At 47.1% G+C, this 10526-nt stretch overlaps 1 protein-coding gene across 1 annotated transcript in view; it reads right to left on the bottom strand.

The window, feature by feature from the left end:
* The window catches only part of LOC106808151 (hemicentin-1-like), a 14270-nt gene extending 12029 nt beyond the window's left edge, over positions 1-2241 (bottom strand). The window contains exons 1-2 of the mRNA XM_014810733.1: positions 2232-2241; positions 1572-1729 (exon numbers count right to left, since the gene is read on the bottom strand). Of these exons, the coding sequence (XP_014666219.1) occupies positions 1572-1729; positions 2232-2241 (168 nt within the window). The remainder of the gene's footprint in view (positions 1-1571; positions 1730-2231) is intronic.
* Positions 2242-10526: the final 8285 nt, after the last annotated feature.

Raw genomic sequence — 10526 nt, forward strand, 5'->3', positions numbered from 1 at the left:
TGGGCGATAGAGAGGAGAAAGGAAGAAATGGAGAGAGTGTGGGAGGGAGATACACTGGGAGATATAGAGGGGGAGGAAGAGAGAGCAAGAGCAGGGGAAGGAGAGAAATAGGATAGGAAGAGCGAGAGTGTCTGAGAGATATAGAGTGCGAGAGCGAGAAAGAAAGAGAAAAATAGAGAGGGAGAGGAAGTGAAAGCGAGAAGGAAAGAAGGTAAGGAGAGGTAGGTGGAGGTGGAGAAGCAGTGAGTGAGGTCGGGAGAAGGAGAGCAGGGATCGGAGGAGGGGGTGGCCAGTGTAAAATAAGGTCGTTAAATACATGGTGATGTGGACACTGTCGGCGGGATTATCGACCTATTATTGATTCTCTAATATTTACACGCGGGTCTCCTGGTGACGGTAAACATCGTACATAGTTCAGATTCCTCTCGATTTCAGCGCTTTTGTCGCACAATCAATTTGCGATGGCGTTACGGGCAAACAAGTGTAACTCAGTAGGTGTTGCATTGTAGACACACAGCGATTATTGCTAGGTTAGCCGTGTCTCCAGTCGAAACTCATCGGAACATCTGCCACGGAGTGCGCGCGTCGGCATCGCATTTTGCTGGCCGGAAGTATTTGTTCGAATCTTGTGCAAAGATTGTAGACGGAGTCATAATGCGAGCGATGCAGCTTTATGACTCCTGCTTTGCGATACCTAATGTTTGTGTGGTTCCTGTTAGATCGCGAGCGAACCTGTTTTTCGCATTTGTGCATTTCTATCATGTCTCCACCTCCTACCCCATCATAAACGGTATTCTGTTTAGTAGTCATATAATAATGGAATTGGCAGGGGTAGAAATTAACTTTTGAACAAGGGAGTCCAATGGACTCCCTTGCCCTCAAAAAGAGGGAGTCCGCGGCAAAATGAGGGAGTCCGCAGTCTGAAGTTCAAAACTAAAGATATTAACAATAACGCATGTGCTTATTTTGAAGACTCATGCGGTTGCACGTCTGCCAAATTTTCTTTGGACATCTGCTGAAAAAATACAGTAATTCCGCGAGGCCATGCTCCGGAACTAACTAGTTAGTATGGCAGAATTGTCAGGGAGTCACACGGACTCCTGCATATGTCAAATCAGGGAGTCCGACAGTAAATCAGGGAGTATTTGACTCCGGACTCCCGTTAATTTCGCACCCTGAATTTGTGTTTTACATGCAATGTGACTATAACCAGCCAATAGAGCTGTTAACATTGCAACGATGCAGTCAAACCTGCGTATTAGGGTCATTCAAGGGAAACCCCTGAATGTGTTGCTTATAGACAGGTGTTCGTTGTATAGAGGTGGTTTCACTGCATCTGCGACTCAATAAAAACATCAACAGGTGTTTGTTCTAGAGTGGTGTCTGCTAACTCAGGTTCGACTGTATATATACTCTATAAAGCAGACACCTGTCTATATAAGACACTTTTAGCATTTACCTTGAGGGTCCACTATGTAAAGACTTGCGTTGTTTTACATAGTCTATATAAGACACTTTTAGCATTTACCTTGAGGGTCCACTATGTAAAGACTGTACATGGTTTTACGTACGTTGTGCGCGGGCCTGTATTTGTAAAACAAGAAGTCTGGTGCGGGTTTGACGTTCTTAGCAGTGCAGGTGAGATTGACTGTGTCGTTAACGTGCACTGTCACGTTTCCCAGCAGATTTCCTTCTGTGAAGAAAGCCATGAAGAGTACACTCGGTGGCACTGAAAGCACAAGATGTTTGATGTTAAAGGATTTAGTAATCATTGCTCACAAACGTACCCATCTGAAAAAAATATAACGAAATATAGTCTCACCTAATAGCGGATATATTACTGATTACACCGACTTGAAAAACACCAAGAATTTATGCTGTTATAGCATAGAAAACTGTGATTGAACACGCCGTAACATCATGGCATGATAAATGACCGAGATGACCACACCCCTTTTTGGATGTTGCAGCGCAGTCGGTCATGCCAGAATTAAACACGCCGTAACACCATGGCCGAGATAGCCAGGTCCCTCGTGGATATCGCGGTGCGGTCAGTCATGTCAGACCTGTCCGTGCGTGTTTTTCACGCGTGCATTCAAAATTATTGGATTTACTCGCACTTTGTTGATGTGCATCGTTTTTAGAACGCCCTGTCGTAACAGTGACTGGCTAGAGCTGTCTGTTAATCACTCCAGGCTGATAAAATCAATTTGTAAACCGCATTAGCTAACAAATCACCATCGTGCCTCACTAGATACGAATAATAGTCTAACAGCGTAGCAGGTCTGCTGCTAGGCACAAGTTACCTTCTTGCTTCTCACTACGTGGCTCCTACGACGTGAAACAATCGTAGAACCTCGTGTGGCTATTCTGCTACCTACTCTGTTCAGCTAGGTGTTAAGGGGGGCTTATGTCGGGCTTGCGAGCCGACTCGACTGGAAGCAACTGGCTGCAATTCACTGCGACTGCAGTGCTTGTCCGCCACTAGTTGCTCAGAAGAGAATAATGGGCAACTGGACGCAACTAGTCGCTGCCGATCGCTTGCAGTTGCTCGAAATCCAGTTGTTTCAAGTCGAGTCGGCTCGCAAACCCGACATAAGTCCCCCTTTAGGCTATCGACCGTTACTACGTTACTAGTCAGTATGTGTACGTGTACGGACGTGTACGGACGTGTACGGGCGTGTACGTTACTAAGTGTATGCTACGTGTTAGATTATCTCCCTTTACTACGCTACTACGTGTACGTGTTAGTACGTGTACGTTACTAGGTGTAATTTACGTGTTATGCCACCTACCGGCGACGGACAGGTGTGCGGGGTCGGACCTGTCCGCTGCTTCCCCCGTGTCGACCGAACACGACCAGTCCGCCTCGTCCTGCATGGTCACGTTGCCGATGACGAGGTCGAAGTTGCCGCCTTGGTGGCTCGCGTCGCTCCACGCGTACCTCTGGTAGAGAGCGTGCGGCAGGTCGGTGGGTAGCGGCTTCACGTTCCTGTACCACTTCACCTGTATATATATATAGCAGAGCAGTCCACGGCACGTGTGAGCCTATATCACTGGTCTCCGTATGCTAATGTAGTGGCCCTATGTGGGTGGGGGCGACCCTAGGGTTACTACACTAGTTATATTAGACTGTTTTATGTAGTTAGTATATATAGAGATCAGTGTACAGCAGTATCTAACTGTACAACAGATCACGGCACGTGGGAACCTAAATCGCTGGTCTCTATAAACTAATGTAGTAGCCCTAGTTGGGGGGCAGGGTCACTACACTAACATTGGACTGTTTTATGTAGCCATGTATATACATAGTAGTTAGTAGTTACTATATAAAGATCAGTGTACAGCAGTATCTACGTGTACAGCAAACCACGGCACGCGTGTACCTATATTATAGTTCACTGGTCTCTATATACTAATGTAGTGGCTCTACACTAATATTAGACTGTTTTATGTAGCCGTATATAGAGATCAGTGATCTGGACAGACACGCGGCAACGTCAGTGTCACGTGGCGCCATCAAGCGGGCTAGCAGCGTCCGCTGTCCCGTAGATACGTACATGTGCGTGTTATACTACGTGTATGTGGGCGCGCGCGCGTGTGTGTGTTTGTGTGTGTGCGTGCGTGCGTGCGTGCGTGCGTGTGAGTGAGTGTGCAAGTGAGTGTGTGTCAGTGTGTGTGTGTGTGTGCGTGCGTGCGTGCGTGCGTGCGTGCGTTGCATGCATTGCATGCCGTGGGTGTTGCGCGCGCTCGTATGTGTGAGTGTGATCCATGTTGTTCGTGTTGTGTGATGTGTGTGTGTGTGAGTGGTGTGTGTGTGTGTGAGGCGTGTGTGTGTGTGTGTGTGTGTGTGTGTGTTGCTGACGGTGGTTGTGTTGTGTGTTTGTGTGCGTGCGTGCGTCTGAGTGAGTGTGCGAGGCTGCAGTGTCTGTTGTGTCCGTGCGTGCGTTGCGTGTGAGTGTTGTGTGAGTGGTGTGTGTGTGTGTGTGTGCGGGTCTGTGTGGTCGGTGTGTTGTGTGAGTGTGTGTGTGCGTGCGTGCAGTGTGGTCAGTGCGTGCGTGCGTTTCTGAGTGTCTGTGTGTGTGCCCGTAGCGCGCGCGCGGCGCGCGTGTGTGTGGTGTGTCAGATGTGTGTGTGTGTGTGTGTGCGTGTGGTGTGCTGTGTGGTGGTGTGTGCGTGCGATCGCGCGTGGCGTTGTGTGTTCGCTGCGCGCGCATGTGGTTCGGTGTGTTGTGATGTGGTGTGTGTGGTGTGTGGTGTGTGTGTGTGGCTGTGTCGTGTGGTGTGTGCTGCTGTGCGGCGCAGTCATGCTGGTTATACCATGGTTTGTGGCGTGACGGGTATATTAGCGATATTTTTACGCCGCTTCCTCGGTTTGTAATAAATTTGTTATGAGTTAGCCATTTAGCTCGAGTGTTTTGTGCGGGTACTGCCACCGGCGATATTGGTTTCAAGGCGTTATAATAATATATATATATATATATGTATATGCATATATAACTTTATATATGCTGCTGCCTCGATTGATTGTAACGCGTATGGCGTCCCCTATTTTCGCACAACCGCCTTTCCGCTATTTCCTGATTTTAAAATGCACCGGTCAACTAGACCCACGCACCAATTCGGCTCGCATTGTGGTGAGTTTACAGGATGACGCGTGTGGCCGGTTACTGCGACCGTAATGAAAACCGAACGCATTTGCTCACTCACGATGTAGTTGGAGCTTGGCGGGTTGATCCTACACTGGAGGATCGCCTCGTTGCCTATGACTGCCTCCATGTCGCTCGGTGCGGTGTTGATCCAGTACTGTCCCAGCGTCCCTGCAGGAGATCGCAAGCGTTAGATTTGTGGTGGGGAAAAATACGAACTGCTGATGTAATCGTTTATCTCTTGTATGTGACGATTCGAAAATAATTCAGCTGATTTTCATTTTTCTTAGTAGTTGTAGCATCGTATGTGGTCAACATCCCACCTCCACAGCCCCACGGGCAATCCAGTTGCAGTTGTAAAAGAGTTCGCCACATTCATTTATGGTGACATGATATCTTCTTTTCCGGCTTATTAGTTATTAAGAAGTTGTTTACGCCGTCGCGAGTTTATGAATCAAATATGGAACTCAGAGGTCAGTGTGGCAAGCTCTGGTGTCAGCGCCATCGTGGCCGTGGTACGCCTGCGTCTACACTGTCTACCTTGTTTACCCATCGTAACAAATTCAATGATTTATGGTAAAATATCCACACACAAAACACGTCTTATGCATTGCTACTGTAAGTATATGTGAAACTGTGATATATTATTGCACAATTCAGCAAAATTCATGATGTGGATTGCTGTTACCAACTTTCCAGTTCCACCTTCTCTAACACCACCGACTCTTTTGTTATCGCTGTTTATTGAAGGGGGAGGGGATATCTTTCTGCGTTGAAATTATATAGGGTGTAGGATTTTCGCGTGCTCGCGTGTATGCATGCGTGAATGGCCGCACTTCCCCGCGTTGCCATGCAAACTTGCGATGCCCCATTGAATTTCGGTAAATATACTAAGTCATCGTCTGAGTCATCGTAGGCTCTAAGAAAACGGTCATACATCGAAAGACACGCGTATTGACGTTAGCATTTCGACGTGGTTGGGTCGTGGCTGCGTCATGGCGCTCGTTTGTGTTACAAGCGGGTGTTGCAACGACGTCCTATTTTCTAAAAATTAAAGATACAACGAGAGCGAACGATTCCGGGTAGATCCGGTGAGTTGCTAGCCGTGGCTGCTACTGTAACCCATCCTATGTCGTATAATTCTGCCGGGTGCGATTTTTATTGGTGACGCGAAGTGAACGTGAAAGTTGCTTGGTGTACAAACATTCATTGTCGCCCATTTTCTGCTCTTCTCGGTTGGACGTGTGAAGTAGATATTAAACGACGGCACACGCAAAATCTATAATCTGTTGGTGATCATAATGCTGTTACAATGGCATGTTGCCTGCCAACAAGTTAATATAGAGGCAAATCTAATCTGGGATAGATGTGATGTTGTCCATATTCAAAATCGGAAAATGTAAATATTGACACAAGGGTTCAGGTGTCGAGGATTTGTGCAATAATCCGTGCATTTTAGAAGTATCTATTGCAGAAACACTGGTATCCTACTTTTGGGCAATAATTGCACACTTATTTTCTCTAGAAAGAAATACATAACCTATATTACCGTAGTACTACTGGTGGTCTAGTGACGCTGGTATGTAATAATTGCGTTAACATCATGGTTTTAGGGTACGTAGTGGGACCAGTAGCCTTACTAGATCGGACTTTAGATTAGCACTGCCACGATGCAGCACTTGTCGAATAATATTTCTCGAAGTTTAACCTGGGTTCGTGCCAGATATACCTAGAAACCCGCTTGCATTCACCCGATTATGAGAAACATTGATAAAGAAGGTCGTGCTGAGAATATAATATCAGATAATATATCATATGTAACGCATGCACGCGGACGCACACACGCGCGCGCACAAGCACACGCACACACACGCACACATACACACACACACACACACACACACACACATCCGCCTTCACATTCGCCCCCAGCTGCACTTACCTTTGGCAACGAAGGAGAACAGCAGTATTCCAACGTGTAGCGCACTGAAACCATCTATCTGCACTGTCATAGCTCTGTACGCTCACTGTCCACGTTTACTAATATAACAAGTGTCACAGGGGAAAATATCCCAAGAGAAGTGTCACGAGATGTGACACAGGTAACGACGTCTCGGTAGGTAGTTCAAGGTAATGGTCGCGTTCTATGATCGTATGGTGACACAGGGAATGGGTTGGTGACACAGAGCAGGGTCTGGTGACACGTAACAGTAGCCGTACTGCGACACGCGTGTGAGAGTTTGGGTGCGAAGGAACTACGGGGAGTGAGCTCGGGGAAGGTTAGGGATGGTGCTCCCAGCTCGCCCAGTGTGCACGTATGTTCACCTGCTGTTGTCACTGCGATGCAGTCACCACCAAGAGGAACTTACTCGGTTTACCTATAGTACACATGGATAGGGACGTATATGACCATGTTTGCCGAGTTATGTGTGGGTTCCCTACGACTCACACACACACACGTCTCAAATACGCGTATTTGCATTGCTGTGCCCTGTGGTTAAGTAAGACACCGTGTGCGCGGACCGCGTTACTGCCTTTACTGCCTGCACGCGGGAATGTAGCTATAGTAACTTTTATGAAAATGGCCACCGTTTTATGCGATCTGACGTCGCATAGTCTTAGAGCAATTTCATTCATCAGAATGTATTATATATAACTATTATTTAATAGTAACCGACCGTGCCGTCTGATGTTCTAGGCAATCATTATCGTAATGTGACTTGTACAGGAAAATGCTTGGCCGCGAAGTGCGGCAAATTCGACATTTTGGCGTTCACGCGGGAACGAACCGGCTTGCTTGACCGAGCTAGCAGCGATACCTTTCATTACGATATCGTTTGTTAACTGCGTGGTCATCTAGCCTAAACGCGGAGGTTACATCATTCATTCGAGTTGGTTCCATCACTTTACACCACGTCAGTGCACCCTCTGGATGTTTTAAAGTTTGAGCCAAAACTTGAGGCACCAAAGTTATTTATAGCCACTAATGAGAAACTATAGCCACTGTTAAGTTTATCGTATGTGCTAAGCAAGGCTGATGCGTATGGGAATAGAGGTGTAGGAAAACCTTTTTGATAAAGTAATCAAGTAAAAATGAAGTTTAGTCTACACAAAACCAGGTTCCGGAATTTGTTAGTACTTGCACGACAGTGCAATTTGACGATTTCATTATTCAATCGTAATTTTGTGAGCGGTTAAATCTTTGCCAATTGCATTCGCCTCTTAGTGTAGTAAGATCGCCACTGTTATTTATTTGTCGCATTTTACGGGGTGGACACACTAGGCGATATTTCATGCTATCGCATGAAATATCGCGTAGTGTGTCCAGTGAGTCGCATCGATTTTCGAGTCGGCCGGCCGAGTCGCCCGATTCAAACATGTTTGATAATTATTTGACTCGCGCGGCTGCAATCGCCTAGTGTGCCCGGGTCTGCGATCGAGTCGGCCGATTGTACAATTCATCAGCCAATCAGCGTGCTGAAAGTCCACAGAGTCGCCCGACTCAGTCGCGTAGTGTGTCCACAGAGTCGCCCGACTGAGCCGGCCGGCTCGATCGCATGAAAAATCGCGTAGTCGTCGCGTAGCTTACGTCACGATGCACGCGTCCGTCACGATGCGTACGCAATATTTTACACTTTTACACACAAATCACTGGGAAATATTTGACGTAACAGATAACATCCTGCCATGATGTTGTTGTTACAATTCGCTTTTGGAGTTGGCAGCAATTTACGAAGCAAAAATTCCAAAGGTGTTCAAGGCCGGCTACATTGCATCAAATCTCATTCTAATTCGATAAATGATCTGTGTGGGGGGATAATATAGGAGAATCCGATTTCGAATAATTGAGCTTGCATCAGTAGTAGAGATAGTGTCAGAATAATTTCATCGGCCAACCTCGGGCGAAGAAAGCTCGTGCTGGTCGTACTGCGCATGCGTCGATCGAGGCCGCAACCACGTTTCACCGCGGAATGCTAAATTTAGCGATGCAGTTTTCGCGTGCTCCCCCTTCGTTGATGCCCTCAACACGTGTCCCGGTATCCCAGTGGCGGGTCCAGGGGACACTGGGGGCGGTCGCCCCCCTAGAATTTTCAGGGCAAAGGTATTTTAGCCTAACACCCTCCCCCCTCGGGCGCTTCGTGCCCTTGAGCTTGCATGATTCGCCTGCCCCCCATAGAATTCACTTCTGGATCCAGTTTACCTTCGCCTCGCCCTCCCCGTGCATATCAATGTTTCCCGCAGGGATGAATACCTTGTGGCCGTTACACCCTTTCTACAATATCAAGAGCTAATTTATTATCCAGGTGTAAATACCTGGGGCCGGTTTCACGAAGCGTAATTAAGTCCATAATCATGATTAAACCACTAATCATGATTAACTTCCCGTACTTAAATTGAAGTGACTGTTTCACGAAGCGTAATTAACTTTAATCATGATTAAGTTAATCACAATATTTAATTCTACTGAGAGCATGATTAAATCCACTAATCATAATTAGTTGCTAGTACTAGTAGTACCAGGAGTAAGATAATATAGGATCCTATATAGGATCCTATATTATCTTACTCCTGGTAGTACTAGTAGTAGTATGTAGGTAGTACTAGTATATTAAGTACGCTGCAGATTTTACAATTGTAAATTTTAGTTCAATTTTTTCCCAAGGAAATTTAAATTATCTGAGATTAGATGTACTAATTTAGTCATTATAATTGCAAATTAATTCCTTTTCATGTACCGAATTTGCAGATACTTTTGGCGTTGTCCGCCAAAGTTTTAATAACTTGCCCTTGCATGTACGGCTACAGCAATAGCTGCAAGCTAGAGGTTGTTTCACCTTCAGATATTCGCCGGTGCGTTAACTCGCTTCGTATTACGGAGTGTATTCGCTCGCAACTTCGGCAAACAACGGGAATTTTGATCCGACACATTTCGTGTTTCTAATGAAGTATAGTTTCACCTGTCAGCGAATTGCCTAAACGTTCGCAAACGTACGCCGATGTTACATCTGCCCCGGCCCCACGGAACCCACTCTTTCTCTTTCACCAGGGTGCGCCACTGCACCTACATGCATGGTCTCTGTGACGCACCAAGCTCACTACAGATTTAGAAATTCCTCTATTTTGGTTTTTGGCGGCGCAATTTTTTGCGGGAGCACGGTAACCGTCACGTGATCTTTGTGGTTCGAATGTGTGCAGCCTGTGGTATATTAGATATGTCCTACATATAGTCAGAAATGAATAAATACGAATGGTGTATAGCCTATTATTTCTTATAGTGTGTGTGTGTGTGTGTGTGCGTGCGTGCGTGCGTGCGTGCGTGCGTGCGCGCGTGCGTGTGTGTGTGCGTATGTATGTATGTGTATGCATGCGTGCGTGCATGCGTGTGTGTGTGCGTGCGTGCGTATGTATGTATGTGTAGGCCTATGCGTGCGTGCGTGTGCGTGTGTGTACATGCGTGCGTGCGTGTGCGGATTACGCTGGAGTGGACTGCATTGCGCAGCAAGCCCATCTCACTACCCCAATTGTCGCGGCGCGTGCGCAGCTCGGGCGTGACATCGTGACGAATAGAGGGTCCTTGATGAGTCAGTAGACAAGATGAGTACGGTTGGCCAGGCATGGCTGTACTCTCCACCCACCGCGTGTTACCGCCTCGTTACGCTCGTGCGGACAGCGGCGGCCCGGCGGCAGCGGCGTTAGCGGCGCTAGAGGCAGCGGCGACCCGAGCACCAATGTTTCCCCCTAACCCAGATTTTATATTGACCGCCATACATACATACATACATACATACATACGTACGTACGTACGCACGCACATACATACATACACGCACACGCACACACACCCACACACACACACACACACACACACACACACAC

This window comes from Priapulus caudatus, unplaced genomic scaffold, assembly GCF_000485595.1.
Source record: "Priapulus caudatus unplaced genomic scaffold, Priapulus_caudatus-5.0.1 Scaffold256, whole genome shotgun sequence".
Lineage (NCBI taxonomy): Eukaryota > Metazoa > Priapulida > Priapulimorpha > Priapulimorphida > Priapulidae > Priapulus > Priapulus caudatus.